At 41.4% G+C, this 17,270-nt stretch overlaps 1 protein-coding gene across 1 annotated transcript; it reads right to left on the reverse strand.

The window, feature by feature from the left end:
* Nucleotides 1–6,139: 6,139 nt before the first annotated feature.
* Nucleotides 6,140–17,270, reverse strand: LOC126498850 (membrane-spanning 4-domains subfamily A member 6B-like). Its single transcript, XM_050137783.1, has 7 exons — nucleotides 17,144–17,270; nucleotides 15,042–15,204; nucleotides 13,779–13,913; nucleotides 12,297–12,353; nucleotides 9,426–9,626; nucleotides 7,534–7,635; nucleotides 6,140–6,675 (listed from the first exon to the last, which is right to left on the reverse strand). The coding sequence occupies exons 2-7, from the start codon at nucleotides 15,186–15,188 to the stop codon at nucleotides 6,592–6,594; spliced, it is 726 nt and encodes a 241-aa protein (XP_049993740.1). The 5' UTR covers nucleotides 15,189–15,204; nucleotides 17,144–17,270; the 3' UTR covers nucleotides 6,140–6,591.

The raw sequence follows: 17,270 nt of genomic DNA on the forward strand, positions 1-17,270 counted from the left end.
GTGTGTGTGTGTGTGTGTGTACGTGCCCACGCACACATGGACCCCATTTGGAATTTTACCAAGGTCCCTTAAAATGACTGAACAAGTCAAGCTTGACAAGTACTTGAATGTATGAGGTGTGCATTCACTAGAAGTCTGCAACACCTCATTTACTAAGCTGTTATTTCAGATGACGCTAAGAATGCAGTAAAATTAATGCAAACCTTAATATAGAGTGACACCTAGTGTCAAAAGGGCAGAAGTGTCCATATCTAACACAAAGTGTACAGAGAAATAGGCTTGGGGACAACTAACATGCTTTACAGACTGAGCAGTGAAGTTATACTGCTGGGTTTGCCATCTGAAAACAAATTGGTTCTGATGGACCTCACAGACAGATACGGAGAAAAACACACTTACCTTATCAGTTGCTACATGCAGTACCAGGAGATAAATAACCTGGAAGAAAATACAAAAGAAATCACACTGTACACCAGAAGCAGCAATGTAACCCACCCACCACGGAATGAGACGTAACTGTCATTGCTCTAAGGGCTGTCTGTCCTCTGCACAAGTCAAACAGGAAAGACAAAGAGGTGTGGTTGAAACAATCACCCCACATCTTTCACATTATTGGTGTTCTCTTTCCGTAACTATTCCAAGGATATGATTACTGACATCAACTCACGAGTTTCCCAAGGAAACACACATAAAATAGCTTCCACTGGCCCTCTAACCACGATATACCTCACTCCACAGGTCGGGGAACTAATGTGGAGATCCTACCAACTCCTTAGACTATTTATTCCAATTATGCATAGCAACTGAGGAAATAACCACCGGGTTCATTTACAGACACACTCACGACTCTAGAAACAAAGCCAGGTTGTGGACGATCAGCATTGTCTTGCTTAGATCTCCTTCAGGAACATTTACTGTTACTTCTGCAAACAATGGTTGTCTAATTCTTTAACTGGTGTGTGAGGTCCTTCTGTCTATGTTTTGCTTTTATTGGTTAATTAATAAAGAACTGCTTTGAGCCTATGGCAGGGAAGAACAGAACTAGGCAGAGAAAGCTAGGCTGTATGCTGGGAGAAAGAAGGGTAGAGTCAGAGAAATGCCATGGAGCCTCCACCAGAGTCAGACATACTGAAACTTTGCCAGTAAGCCACTGTCAATTGGCAATACACAGATTAATGGAGATGGGTTAAATTAATATGTAAAAGTTAGCCAATATGAAGCTTGAGCTAATGAGCCAAGCAGTGATTTATTAATACAGTTTCTGTGTGATTATTTCGGGGCTAAGCTAACTGGGCAGGTGGGAACCAACAAATAGGCTCCCTTCTCCAATATTAACACAGGGGTAGAGGGCACAGTAGGACTCCAGTCAGGCTGGGAATGCATCTGCCACTAACGGTGAAAAGGCGATTCCTCAGGCAGAACAGATCCATCAGAATCTGAGAGTTCAATGTCCTAAGTGAGTCGCATCATTTCATCAGGACCCTCTCAAGTATTTCTGTACCAATTTATGGGATATCACCCTTTTTCAGTCAGTTCCTTCACTATGACTGCAGATACCTTTCAAGGCTGAGACACAGCCAACCATATAATAAGGGCTTATTAGGTCAGTATAGGACAAATCAGTGATGTAGAGAACTAAAATTACCTGCAACCATAGTTCGTTCAGGAAGTGCTGTGGGATAATGTTTTTTGTACACTATAAAAGTTTGTTACTCTTATTGGTTTAATAAAGCATTGATTGGCCAGTAGCCAGGCAGGAAGTATAGGCAGGGAGACCAGACCAGGAGAATTTTGGGAAGAGGAAAGGCAGAGAGAGTCCGACACAGAAGAAACAAGATGAGAATGCCTCGCTGAAAAAGGTTGACAAACCACGTGGCTAGCATAGACAAGAATTATGGGTTAATTTAAGTTGTAAGAGCTAGTTAATGAGGCTAAAGAGTTTATCGTTGTTATAAGCCTCTTTGTGGTTCTTTGGGACTGAATAACTGTGGGACCAGGGGGTATAGAAACAAGAAAGCAGTCTTTCCCCAGTCTTAGGCATTTTTCTCATGCTCACTCCCCCCCCCCCCCAGGACCTGGGTTTACCCCTTCAGAAAGATCAGCAGCTTCTTCTGCTGCTGAAAGATCAAGACCCAATCACTGGTTGGGCTAGTTGGAAATCCTTCTCACGCCTTGGGAAGTTCACAGTCAGTAGTATTTGTCTGTGTAGTCCTTGCATGTCCAGCTTCTACTTTTGTTACCAGAATAAAGCATTTGTGCATGCAAACTACTTTCAAATCTCTTTTACCATCAATACTAATATCAAGTCACAAGGAAGTCAAGGTTTCTGAGATTAGATAAAATCATATCTAATTTCTGCCTGTGTTAACTAAGATGTGCTGTAGTACTCCTTAGTGTCCAATTCCCTTGCTCTTCCAATAAATCAGCTCAAATTAATCATGAGTGATTATATGTGTGACCTTGGCAATATGAACAGTGTAATGATGCTAAAGCAATGATTCTCAACCTAAAAAAAGTGGGTGATTTCCTCTCAGATTAAAAAGAAAAATGCTAATTGCTAACTCACAGCAAGACTCTAGGTCTGGTGTTTCCCACTCCTTCCTTTCCTTGAGTTTTATGAACACCGACCTTCCTATAGCCCAGGCACTCTTCCCCACTGGGCTCCTTCTCAGAGACAAAAGAAGAAGCTAGGATGCGGGACAGTGTCTTCTTACCTTTGCATGTTTTTAGAAAGCAATAGGTACTGTCCTTTCTGCTATAGACTCAAAAAGTCTGAGTTGCAGTCTGAGGAGAAAGACCGTGGACATATCCAGACACTGTATGTTGTCTAGGAGTGCCCTGTTGTTGTTTGTTAACTCAAGCTAGAGATATCTGGCAAGAGAAACCTCAACTGAGAAAATGTCCCTATTAGACTGGACCGTGGGCGAGCCTGTGGAGCATGCTCTTGATCAACAGTTGACGTAGAAGGGCCTATGTCACCGTGGGCAGTGCCACCCTTGGACGGGTAGGCCTGGATAGAATAAGAAAGCAGGTTGAGCAAGTCGTGGGGAACAAACCAGCAAGCTGCCTTCCCCCATGGCCTCCGCTTCAGTTTCTGTTTTATTTTCCCACCTTGACTTAACTTCAGGGTGGACCACAACTGTACGTTAAAATAAACGCTTTGCTCCTCGAGATGCTTCCGGTAATGATACCACAGCAACAGAAACATAAGCAGGACACTATCAATCCACACTTCTGTCCTCATTTCTCTTTCCCCAAGCCTCCTCATTCCCAGTCTCTAATTGTTTCACCCCATTTCGTATCCTTGGGTCCTTTTTTGAAACATAATTATTTTATAGATTCTTTGGGAATTTCACATCATGCACCCTAATCCCACTAATTTCCCAATCCCATATCTGCTCTTCACCTTTGTAGTGCTCCTCCAAATGAAAACTAAAAAAGAGATAATAAAAAATAGGATAAAATAATAATATTAATTAAGGAACAAACAAAACAAAATTAAAACAAATAATTCACAAAACAAAAAAGCAAGCAAACAAACAAAAACCTACTTTGCTCCTCCGTCTTTCCGCTTCTCCATTGTGTCCCCATTCATTTCAGTGGCTCTGGGAGCCTCTGTGTATCATGCAGTAGATGCAGTAGACCCTTTTGTCCGAACAGCTTTACCTGCCAGTGTTCATTATACAATGTCTTGTTGGGCAGGTTCAAGGCACACCATCAGTACTGGACGCTCACTGAAACTCCTCTCAAATGTCCTGCTGTTGCCCTGGTCATGGAGATTCTGAGACTGGTCCCTCCACATAATCCAGCAGGTCACAGATGGGGTAAATGATGGGGTGGGCCAACTCGAAGCCCTAAATGTGTGTCTGGGTGGTAGCTGACTGGGAGCTGGGATCACACCCCTCAGGGGAAGGGGCAAAGCCAGCTCACTCACACTTCTGGTGACAGCATGGAGGGGAGGCAGATCTATTAAGGGTAAGATGAGCTCTCCAGTGCCAGGATCCTTGAGTTCCATTATCTCAGGGCCAGCGAGGAGCAGGGTCAGCTGTCTCCAACACAGACCTCAGCTATGGCAGGATCACATATCCCAACATGGCCATCAACAGCTTGGACCCAGATATATATCCTTAATTCCTTACCTATTCACTAGTTGATGAGCTTTGGGGCTGAGTTAAGGTTATTAGCATTGAAGAAACTAGGCAGAGATTAGTGTGTTACAAATAGAGAACTATGATTGCAACCTCACAGACACACACACACACATCACACCACATCACATCTGTCCGAATACATAAATTAGAACACAAGAATAGACAATATGATAGCAGAATAAAATTTAATTTTATAGAAAAGGCAAAGCACAATACTTGAAGGAAAACGTTTAAATTTTAATTTGTATAAAAATCTTTACAGCTTGGCTTAAACATGAGACTATTTATGAACGAGAAAAGTTAGTTAAACCAACACTAACTTACGAAATTATTGCAGTGCTATGAAAGAGGTAGTCATTTAAAGACACAGACTGTGATGCTCAAAGCCTGCTGATGCCATAGGAATGTGGCCGATGCCAGTGTGGGCCGGCTGTGAGAAGGCAGAGAGGAGGTCCCGCACGGTGAGACCTGTGCCCGGGTTGTGACTGACACTGTGACAGGAGTGGGCCACAGAATGGATGGAAGACTAGAAGTGAATTCTTCCATATCTATCATTTCACCTAATGTTTCTGCCTTTGGTATCAGAACACTAAAGCCAAAGAATAATATGGAAATACCCTATACTCTCTTTTAAAATTCATTTGCACATGTTTGGTTTATTTCTCCTTAAATATGGAAATTAATCCACCTGTGACACACTCTGGGCCTGAGTTTCTCTGGTGACTCTTGCCCCATCCTTCACTTCTTACGTGAGCATTCATATTTTAATTTCTTTTGTGGTAATTATTTTGGTTGCTTTCATTATTTTTTTTAATATTTATTTATTTATTATGTATACAATATTCTGTCTGTATGCCTGAAGGCCAGAAGAGGGCGCCAGACCTCGTTACAGATGGTTGTGAGCCACCATGTGGTTGCTGGGAATTGAACTCAGGACCTTTGGAAGAGCAGGCAATGCTCTTAACCACTGAGCCATCTCTCCAGCCCGCTTTCATTATTTTTATCTTACTACTATTTGTTCTCATTTCATTTATTTGTATAAAGTGTTTGCACAACTGTGTTCTCTATGTGACCTAAAGTCCTTTTAGTTTCTGCAGAGTTGGTAATGATTTTTCCTTGTTCAGAAGAGGTTTGGAAATTTTGATGCTAACAGTGACGACTGAGCTATGCAATGATGCAATGCTGAAAACACCAACTTTGATTTCTAGGTGGTCGTCCTTCCTTCCTTTCCTGAAGCAAGATGAGTCACATGACTGGCAGGAGGCCAGGGCTGGGGGACATGTCTCAAAGAAAGACAGTTTTCTTCTACAAATGCTTTTAGGCAGAAAATAAAATTAAGTAATTTTTAGTGTGGACTCAAATAGACCTTGAAGGCTTATACAATATGATCCTCATTTTATTCTCATTCTCCACTTTTCATATTTTACCATAAATTTCTTTTTTAATAAGTTTTTATGTTGCATGCATATTTTATGTGGATGTATATCTGTGCACCACATGCGTGTCTAGTGCCCACAAATGTCAGAAGAGGGTGTCAAATCACCTGAACCTTAAGCTACATATGTTTCTGAGCTGACACGTGGGTGTTGGGAGTGGAACTCAGGTCTTCTACATGACTAATCAATACACTTAAACTCTCAGGCATCTGTCAAGCCTCCTATAAGAAGTGAAGAAATGTCTCTTACTTGCCTTGGTAATCCTAAATTATCTGTCACCTCAAAATAAATCGCTGAACTTGAATATTCATTCACATTCAGTTAAATACACACACACATGCACACACACACATGCACACAGGCACGCACACACATACACACACACACTCTAGAGATTTATTTCTAGTTTCCTATCCCATGTCGGTTTTTGATTGACAGACAGCAAAGGAATATAAAAATCATGTGTTTGTGTCACAGGGGTCTTGATCTGTGCTTAAAGACAAAACAACAAAAAGCCTTAAAACAACAGTCATAAAAAATTGGAAAAAAAATGCTTTATTTTGAAAGAAATAACATGTACAGTTCTTCAGACTTCATTGCAGGTCACTTGACTCTACGTACTAATGAATAAAATGTTTATGATGGAAGACCCATGTCAGCACAGGGCTTCTTAACACAAGGATCAAATGATTCCTATTTTTGTTAATTAAAGGGGCAAGAAAATGTTGCCCCTTTGCTCTGCCAGATCTCCTGAAACAATCTGTTAATTTTCCAAGAAATATCTGGGGTTTTTGGGCCACTATTTGTAGGTCTGAGCTTTAGCTGAAGCCAAAGTTATGAAAATCAAGACGGTGTCACTGAATATACCTATTCAACACATTACTAATATCCAATTTTTAAGCAAATATATTTTAAAAACCATAAGCACTGCTGCCCTCTGACAGTTTGATTTTCTGCTTATCTTGCTGCTGTATATTTCCAAATTTGTTTTTATTCTCAAGAAACTATTTCTCATATACAGGGTTACAAAGTGACTTTGATTCCATGCCGGATTCATTATTTGAGTTACGAGACAGGAAAATCACATTCTAGAATAAAGAAAATATTCAGTTTCAGAACACAAATAATTATATATACACACACATATATATACACATGCATAAGCATTTATATACATATGCACATAGGAAGGTAGATACATAGACACATGTGTATATATGTGTGTGTATGTATGTATACATATATGACAGAATTTCATTCATACATAAAACTTATAGATGTTCCAGGATGATAATAGCACATTATTAAGTTATGCACATATTTTATGTATATTATCTAACCTTCATTTTAACATTCTAACTAAGGATTTGGTCAGAGCACAGCTTTTGGTTCCATTACTGAAGACATGCATTCAGAGCTGGCTGAAAAGGATTACATGCAATTATTAAACATCATTGGCTTAACATCTTTGATGCAAGAAAAAATTTAAGATCAGAAGAAAGGAAGTAGAGCCTAAGATGCTGACTGAATCCATTCAAGTGTGTCATTGGTCTTTACCAAGTCAAGGCTTGTAATGAGACTAGTCTTTGTAGGAAAAAGTAGCCCTACTTAGAAGGGAGGTAGCCAGGCTCCAGCATCCTGAACACAGGCAAACTCAGCATAATTTCAGGAAATACATTTAACTTCTCAGAGCCTCAGTTCCTTTGTTTGCAAATGGGAAGGAAAGAAGCAGGTGATGTGTTAGGGTCACCTGTTTTCATGTCCAGATAATCCTCGTCAGCTACTCAATCGCCTTCTACCCCTTCATTTACTGCCCTATCTCACTGTCCAAAAGCCTTGACGTTAACGTCATGGTGACTGATTTTCCTGTGTCATTCATGGCAGCATAGGGCAGCACATCCTAGAGGAACAAAGACAAGATTCCCAGAGGCCTCTAGCATACTCACCCGAGAGAAGTCAGAGTGACCCTCTTTCCACCACAGCATGGCAGCGAGCATGGCCAGGCCAAGCTCCAACACACTGAAGATCAGCATCAGTGAAAGGACTCCCTAAATTCAGGAGAGGAGAAGTTGGGGTGACTGAACCAGCAGAAGCCTTGGTGGGAAGTGACTATAGAGAGGAAACCATCTCCACCGTCAGAGAGTGAAGAAAGGACACCATGAAGAAGGGAAATGGATCCCTCCAAACCCAGGCTTAGATCAAGGCCTGAGCCCTTCATTCCCTGAGGGGAAGTGGATGGAAGCCAAACTAAACCAAAGCTGTTTCAAGCCACTGTTTCTCTCCTGACATGGGCAGGGTCCCTGACTACACGGTTCACTCAGTGAGGGGGCAGAAGTGAGTAGTGAGAGCCAGGACAGAGTCAGGGGCTCCTGCTCTTGGCTCTCCTAGGTTGGGCACGTCTCTGCTTCTCTGACTTCTGTCTGCTCCCTTCTGAAATGCGTGTCATAATTCCTCCACAGAGACTTGTGAGGGTTAGTGAGGTTCTGACAGTGCAACACCTTTGTAAAAGTCAGCATCGATAGAACCTTCTTCCTCAGAGTGTGTTTCCTTGGCCTTTTGCGTGATGGTAAAAGGCAGAGAAACAGTCCAGTTTCTACAGTCTGTAACATCACAAACCAATTCGAAGAAGGGCCTATGTTGATAACACACAGCCCATGACATCTGTCCTGAGGTGTTCTTAATGAAGACTGCTTGACTGTAAGGAAGATGACTGCCATTCTGTAAACTTTTCCTTTGTCCATACACAAGTATGTGTTGGAGCATGTCTCCATTATAGACACTGGCCCAGCAAATATATTCAACCCATTCTCTGTATTACAGTGTAAAACTGTCAACTCATGCCCTCGTACTTTGTAGTCCATGCAGATTCCTCTTCAGTGCTTCAGGTTTCTAAGTCAGGCTTAGTTGCTCCAGATATTAATTTACTCCCATTGTTCTGCATTTTATTTGCATACACCTTTTCTTCTTGTGGTTTCTTAATTAGGGAAGATACACTGAACCCAGCTCAATAAGGGTCAGAGACTCTCTGGTCATTTTCCAGTTGTTTCTATCTTATTTTTATTGTCATAAGGAAATGAATATTTTTCAGTATCTGACTCTATTTTCTCTCTATGCGTTGAGGGTCAAATGTATGTCCTTGGATGTTCGAACTACAGGCATGTTATTCCTGTTATTATACTGCATTCTTTACCCAGTGAAATGGAGTTCCCTCACATCTCTGTCAGTCACTCTTCTCCTTTTCTCTGAATTTCTTTTATCCTCATCTAGTAATCTCATCTCTTTAAACTGTACTGAAAGCAGCAATGAGCTTGCCTCCACACAAGCGTGACCCTGGTTACTGTGATCACAGGTTGGAGTAGAGGCCCTGACATATGCCTCCTGCGCTTCCCACACTCCATCTCTCAGTTCTTGGCTGAAGTTTGCTCAGCCCACTTCACCCCTGTATCACACACATGTACCAGGTTTCCTCGTTTGTGTCTCCACACCACCTGAGCCTTTCAGGTATATTTTGCTATCTAAATTCACCAATCTGTGGGTCAAGGCTCTTGGTCTCTCATAGTTTATGCTTTTAAATTTGAAACTTTTTTTTCAATTCTTAAGAAACTCTAATAACAATATTTACAGTCTCATCACCTATATTATTTGGTAATTTTCCTTTGATTCCTTGCTTTTACTATGTAACTCTTATTCTAGATTTTGAATTCCATGCTTATTACTTTGGTTATTTATACGTTTATTTTATTCCCTAAGATGTAAACCAGACAGAGTGAAAGGATTTCAAAAGCTAGGGGAAGACCACTCTTTTCCAAGAGCTACGTGAGCCTTGAGGAATACTCACAGTCAGAACATTCTTGGTGCTAGAGCAGTCGTTGTTGTTGAGGGGACGGTGGTAGAAATAATGCTCAGTTGGTCTAAGAAGTTTGCTCTGCTCACACTGCTCTGAGGCAGGATGCAAACCAGCCAGGCTGACAGAGATGATAATGATGCCCATGAAAGCAAATAAAATACTCAGGATGTTCGTAATCAGGCTGCCCTCTACCTGAAATGAGCAACATGTTTCATTCATTCGTCTTTCCCACAAAGTTGAGCCAATTCTCTTTGTCTTCCTTAGCAGCTGAAAGATTAATTATTTGTTTCTCCGTCTCCCTAACTCATAGTTGTTTTCACTAGAAAGAGGAGAGGCCGTAGTTTTCCTTCCTTATTTTTCCTAGGCCCATTTCCTAGATGATATTTGATCAGATCACTTTAAACAACCTCTATCATGTGTATTGGCCCTACAGAATGTCTAGAAACACACAAACCAAAATGTAAATGGTAATTGTGTGGATAAATAAAATTACAATGAAAAGAAATAAAATATTCCCCTGGCAAAATCACCCATCACCCATGACTTTTAATGGAACCCCATAATGCAAAGCTTGAAAATTCTCAAGACAGTGTAAGCAAAGGAGGAGGTGCAGACAACAGCTGTGTTCCCTGTCCCTCAACATTGTCAGTGCTGTAGTCTGGATTTGATGTGGCCTAAGACCCACATATTAAAGGCCTGATCCCCAGGCAGATGATGCTGTGAGATCTCAGAACCTCTAGGAAGTGCTTCCTGATCAAAGTTCAGTCCTCAGAGAAGAGTCTGCAAAAGGGGTATTTCAGAAATGGTACCTTCATCTTTTTCTTTTTTTTCCTTGCTGACTGACATGTGGCACACGCCTTTGCTCACTTGACATGAGACACTCCCTGCCTATTCGTAAACTCAGAGCAAATAGATCCACCTAAAGCCTGCACTACGAACACTCCAAAATATGAGCCCAAATAAAACATTCTTCTTTTAAGTAGAGTCTTCCCAAGTGATAAACATGGACACACCTAATACTGCCTAATATCCACAGAATAACACTCTCTCTCCACACCTGACATATGGATGCACCAACCACACAGGAAAGCCAGATGAGCAGGTCATTTCTTACATACTACCTCCCAACTCATATGATCAAAGGTGATTGTGAAAACTCTTTCTCAGTGTCAGGTAGACTTTGCAGTCTGAAAAGGCTTAGGATTGGCTGTAACTGAGGCCACGTTGGGATGGCTGTAGGCAGAAATCTAGACGTGTGACAAAGGATGTTGACACTTGTGTAAACAGTGGAGCAGAGAGAAGCAGGAGGAAACTAGATGTTGGTAAACTGAGGCCATGGTGCCAGAGTTCCTTTACTTTCATTGTTCTTGAGTACTCAGTTCCAACGCTCACTTTGCATTTCATCTCTACATTTATAGTGTCAGCAAAATAAATAAACTTTTCTCAATAATGACTTCTTTTCTTCCTCAACATAGAGAAAGTGAAAATTGAGCTAAGACTTGTCTAAAGGATATGATTATAGGCAAGAATTTCCAGGGCGTGCCCTAATGTCTTACACTGAAGTGTGACTTAATTTCAGCACACATATTTTAGGCCAATAATATAAACCATTCAGAATTTGGCATTTTTGGGTGCTACTTCACACAAACAGTGACTAAAGTCTAATTCTTGGAATCCTCTAACAACAGCTGCAATCAGAATGTTGGTCGTGTGTTCTAGAACAGACTAGGTTTATTCTAGTTGGCCATCCTCTTTAGGCTCCAAACACAGGATGACAAGATCATTCTTGAGCATAGGTAAGTGTCTTTCATTCTTATTCTATCTAGAGACTACCTATGTCCTTGGTTGCTTCTACCCCTGGAATTTGACCATGGCAACAGAGAAGTAATCAATACTCTGTGTATTGGAGAGATTGGTTTAGTCAGATCTTAACTAATAAGTCCCTAAGCTGTTGATTGCATCACATGGCATTCTGTCCCATGACTTCCTGAGTCAACTCCTTGAGGAACGTGAGTTGACTGATGGCTAGGTGAATCTTTACAAATCACAAAAGTTTCTTCCTATAGTCCATCTTTCTTCTCCCAGTGACTTCAGTATTCCTTGGGAATAAGTTAAAAGTAGATAACTGAATTCTTAGCCAAAACAAATAAATATTGATACTTTCATGATTCAAATATTCTGCTTCTTGGTTAAAAAATATTTACTCAAGCCCAGCAAAAGCATTAACTTTATGGAGATAGAAATGAAAGATGATTCTCATGTGAACATTTTTTCTGAGGTTTTTCACGCATTTGAAGTAGTGAGATTATATAGTATATCCACAACAAATACAACTTTTTAAAATAAGGACCATAACTTAACTACTGAAGAGTAAAATTTAAAAGTTTTTGTGTTAGACTTGTTATTGTTATGACAAAATACTTCATATAAATAACTTAAGCAACAAAATGTACTTCACAGATTCAGTATCTCGGCCCTTCTGAGTCTTTATCCTAAGGGATGACCCTATCACATTTTGGAAATAGAACAACCTCAGAGGTGTGCTTTTTAATCTCCAAGGTGCTTCCTGGCATGTCAAGTTGGTGATCAAGATTAATCATTGTAGCCTGTTGCCTACTCAATGGGATCATAAGAACTTAGTTTTACATGATCTTTGTTGGCCGTGGTCTCAGACATAAAGCACACTGTAAGTTTGGTCACTGTAATAGGAAGAATGTGCTCTATATAAGGATATGGAGAACCCAGAATCAGCTCACAAATAGAGCAAGATCTTATTTGTAACTTCAGTGTGAAAAGCAGGGCCCTGATGGGTGCTCCCTGAGTTCAACCTCACCAGGTCAGGATTAAAGCTCTTGTACTCACCAAAAGCTTCGTTGACTTTGTCTCCCCACTGACTGACAGAATTCCAGAGATGATAAACTGCTCAGATAAGAGGAAAATGCTGTCAGGTCAATTTATATGTACAAAGTGACGAAAGTGTCACTCTCTGGGGTTCATGACAAACCTCCATGGGAAAAGCCTCAAGGAACAAATGACCAATGTTACACTTGGGCTCTCAGAGGAGTCCCTTTGCTCACATACTGTTTAGAAAACACAAGAAAGGTAGATAAGAGTAGAATTATATACCATTAAAATAAATAAAGACTTAAGAGGAAATAAAAACATATTTCATTGATTGGAAAGGGACATTTTGGAATTAGATGATATTTAGATCCTGAAGCATTGCTCTCCAGGGAGAGACAGGAAAATAGCCATGGGGTTTGTCCCCTCTTTCATTTGCTGTGCCACTCTGGTTTTCTTATTTAAACCCTGCAGTCTTCTCTCAGTGACTCTCACTTGAACATATTAAAGTAGCTTTTTAACGTGCAATTTTCAGTCTGCCAGAATCTTAGGGAGGAGTTTTTGAGCTACCTTCCGTTAGGATGTTGGTCCATACTTTCCATATCTTGTCATGCTCATGCCTGACATCATACCATCATCCTGGTGTCTAGGTGATGCTGCTGTACTAAATGAATTTCTTTCTCTCAGGTTTTTGTAATACTTTGAGAGAAAATTGCACTAGTTTTAGTTCTTTAAATAAGGAAAGATTTTAACAAACACAGAAGACAAGAAATAGCACTCTCAGAGGCTGGTCCTACAGACTAACAAGGTAAATGAGAACAAAGGAAGCATAAAGTTGGATAGTGAGAAGCGCTTACCATGGCTCATAAAATCAAAATTACTTTCTCTCATCCAATAAATCAAAGAAATTCAAGAAGCAAACATTCTTTATAAACTTAAAAAAGGTAAAGAAATTTTGTACTTTCTATTCTAAAGTTAAGTAGCCATTCCACATAAATAAATGCTGAGTCTTTTTCTCTGTGGTCCTAGGGCCTGTGCATTCCATCTGTGCATCTGGCTCTGGAGAGAGAACAGCTGGTGGAATGCAGGGTCTTTGAATGAAACCCGGGACAAAGGACACTCGTGAAAAACTGGTAAAATCAGACAGTGTCTTGGCGTGAGATGGCTAAAGCAGAAGTCACTGGAACAAAATGAGGAAAAGGTGGAGCTGTGGAGGCATAGGAAAATAAAATGCAGGAAAGGAAATATTGTTGCTGAGCTGTAGTAGGCAGACAGGAAATCATAGTGACAGGAAACCTCACCTGTGCACGAGACTCCTCTACCTATCTAGAGGGGAGCTGTGCTCTGAGAGAAGGACCTTCATGTCCTCCTGACCCCAGACATGGAGCAGCTTCTGAGGAATTTCCAGTCTATCACCCTTAGTGCCTTCAACAAGCCAGAGCCTAAGAGTGGAAGCCTTGCTGCCTGCATCCTCTGTTCTTGTGCCCACAGAACTCTACTTACACACGCAGCTCCTACAAATGGATAGGAAGATTTTAACAGGACAGAAATCACTGCGATAAAGTGTGCGGTGTGTGGAGCAGATGCCAAGATGATGCCCAGACTCAGCACCATCACACCACACATGATCTGGATAGCCTGTTGAAAGAAAGGAGATGGGAGATTAAAACCAGCAATGACAATGGGACCTCTCCACTCCTCCCATGGTGCTCATGAATTGTCACCTTCTACACTGTCACTGTAAGCACACAGACACTATAATAGCTCTGAGGTGAGGGAAGTTCCTTCTGGAGGAGATGTGGCCCTGCCACAGCCTCAGGCCATCTTCAATTACTTTTTGTTTATGAACCCCTTTCATGTTCAAGAAATTTCCCAGCATCTCCTGGCTGGTGCTAAGTTGTAAGCCCTTAGTTAGCAAGTCTCCTGCTCCTTCTTGTGGGGAGAAGAGTAATCTGAAATTCCTTCCACTCTGAGCACATTCTAATGGAAACCTCTGGGTGCCAAATCTCCCAGAACCCACAGAACACCACACTGAGCCAGCCTCTCTGCCCAGCTCCACAGGCTCTTCAGACCAGGTGTCCCGTCTAGGCATCCCTAGCCTCTGTAGGAGAAGGACACTTTTGTCTTCCTGACCTCCTTCACCTCACAGACACACGGTTCTTGTGATCAAGAATCGTGGTCAAGCAATCTTAAAATTTCTGTTGCATGTAGTTCAAAGGAATCCAGATGATGGTATGTCCAAGACCAGGCCAACAGTTTAAGTTCTGAATTGGGTAACTCAGAGGCTTATGCAGATAATGTTAGAACAGATGACACTGAGAAACAGCCTTATCTTCCTCACAGCACAAATATGTCCTTTCTCATACCCTCCCTTTACCCCTGAAGAGTGCCTTTAGTAAATCTGGGATGAACACATAGAGGAAATGCAGTGGTCTCTCCTAAAGGAGAGAAAGGTATTTTATACTCAGTGAGCACCAAGAATGTATCTACAATATTTTCATAAATAAAATACTCTCTAAAAATAAAAAAATTAAACAACAAAATCTCAGTAACTCATATTTGCAATAAGGGGAAATACTGTTAATTTGTATAAAGTCTTAGAGATACATACATCTTGCCAAGGTTTTTCTACCGGTCTACAGACTACTCTGTGATCACTTTGTCCAAACTGAAGGCTTTCCATTCCCGGAATCTATTTCTAGTCCTCAGACACAGTGTTTCCTTCTCTGCCCTCCACCCACTCCAAGTGTTCTGAGTTGGATTTACCGCAATCACTTTGATCTCTGCCTTTAGATATTTCTTCAGGTTGTCTTGCATCTGGTGGGTAGGCTGGGGTTTGTCTGTTTGGGGAAAGTTAACTCCATTTGGTGAAATCACTGTGACAGTCTCATTGGTCACTACTTGTGGGATCATGATGGAGCTTCCAGGGCTGGAAGAGAAAATGTGCTTTGCTCTTAAAAAGAATTGTGCTCATTGTACTGTTTTGTTGTCATTGTTGATCTGTTTGTTTGTTTGCTTGCTTTTGTTTTTGGTTGTTTGTTTGTATTTGCTTTCTAGAGAAAGAGAGAGAGAGAGAGAGAGAAGGTATAAAGTTGAATGTGAAGGGACGATTAGACTATATTGAAAAAAAATTTCAATTAAAAACTAAACACTTTACTGTGAATACAATAAAATACAAACAAACAAACAAAACAAACTATGCTCCCAGGATCTGCCGCCACCTCCAGAATTGCACCTCCCTGTGTTCTTGACCTGTCTTCTGGCAGACGAAAATGGTGGTTCAGAGAAATAAAAGACACTACAGCTCGATTCCTGAGGTCTTTCCCCATGATGTTAGGCCCACCCCACAGAATCGAGATAATAAACACATCATACGGAGAGACAGCATTAATCCTCAGGGTTCCTGGCTCCAAACCTAAACGTTCACACAGCCATTTGCAAAATGGAGCTCCAGCTCTTTCCTCAGTTCTGCCTAGTTTAGGTACATTTTCTTTATCTGATACTTTCAACCTCAGGTTACTCTCTGGTCATGAGATATTAAAATTCAGCCTTCATAGTTTTCCAATTCTTGCTACATACCATTCAAAATACTTAATCCCATTTATCGGTTTTGTGAGTCTAATAGTACCACGTTTAGAATTAGCCTTTTATATTTTGTCATATTTTAGTAGAAGTGATCGTGTAGTGTTTTTAATCCTTGAAAAAAAATCCTTTCTGCTAATTAATAAAATCATAATCAGAAAGAAAATCCAGAGTCAAAGTTAGAGGTACATGTGGAAGTAATCTGCGCTCTGTTCAGTGGCATAACATCAATGTTAAATAATATTTAAAGTACTTATTGTTAATCAGTTGCCTATACACAGCTGGGTACTGCACCCCAGCTCTCTGGCTCTCCCTGTTTCCCCCTCTGCCAATGACAGCCTCGGTCTGAGTTTCTTCAGCATGGAGAAGCAGCTGAATGCAGCGGTATGAGAAGTCCTGAAGTCGTGCCCTGAGGTTCAAGGTCAGAACCATGTCCTTGTTATTTGGAAGGACCAAGTTGTCTGTGGAGTTGTTTTTTGAGCTCAGGTTGACGTTGTACAATAGTTTGATCGCACTCTGACACTCCCAATTCTGCCTTGTATCTGTGAGCAGATTCAGTGACTTGTCTGCTGGAATTGGCCATAGAGAAGCCAGCAACTTGAATAGAGAAGACACACAGGAAGGAAAAGGTGTGGACTCAAGTTTGCACTTCCTCTTGGTTCTGCCAGGAGGGAAGGGACTGGTCTCTTGCAGTGTTTCTGGACAAAAAGCAAGGTCAGCTAGCTGCTACTCAGCCTCTGTATGCTAGCTAGTTTTCACCCCAGTCTCTGACTTCTGAGTCTCATTTGCTTAACAGAATGACAGAGATACTTAATTCAAACCTCCATGAAAGTGGCAGAGCCTGGCTGTAAAACCAGAAGCCCTGCCAGGTCATGGCATTAGTGTCCAGAAGGGTGCTGACTGAGGGCTTGTGGGGTGGCTGATGATAATTAAAATATCAATAGATTAATGAGTAGCAGCTAAGCCAAGAGGAAAACATCAGCTTGGCTCTCTTTTCCCTATGCTGTTCTCAGCCCTTAGGCTGCCCAGTTAGTGACTGGCCTGAGAGCCTTTGCAGGTGCAAGAGTTCTGCTCCCAAGAGTCACATGGCCATAGGTTGGTGACCACCAAGATCATGCAGCTAGAAAGAACAGGGACAGAGGTAAGCCAGATGCCTCTTCCCTTCTCCCATTTATGTCTGAAGTGCCCCAGTGTCTCCAGAGCTTCTATGAGCATTAGCAGTTCCCCTTATCAAAGTCCCAGAAAGAGAGTACTGCACAGGCAGAAACCTCTTCGGGATTGCCTACCTGTGCGTGTGCCTCCCAGTCCTCCCGAGCTGGGCCCTCAGGATCCGAAGAGCTTTTAATGCTGGATTCTCTCGGTCTGAATCTTGTTCCTGTTGGTGACGTTTGACTGTCCCGAGCCCTTCTTCCT

The sequence above is a fragment of the Alexandromys fortis genome, unplaced genomic scaffold (genome assembly GCF_014885135.2).
Source record: "Alexandromys fortis isolate MF-2015 unplaced genomic scaffold, M_Fortis_MF-2015_v1.1 scaffold_3, whole genome shotgun sequence".
NCBI lineage: Eukaryota > Metazoa > Chordata > Mammalia > Rodentia > Cricetidae > Alexandromys > Alexandromys fortis.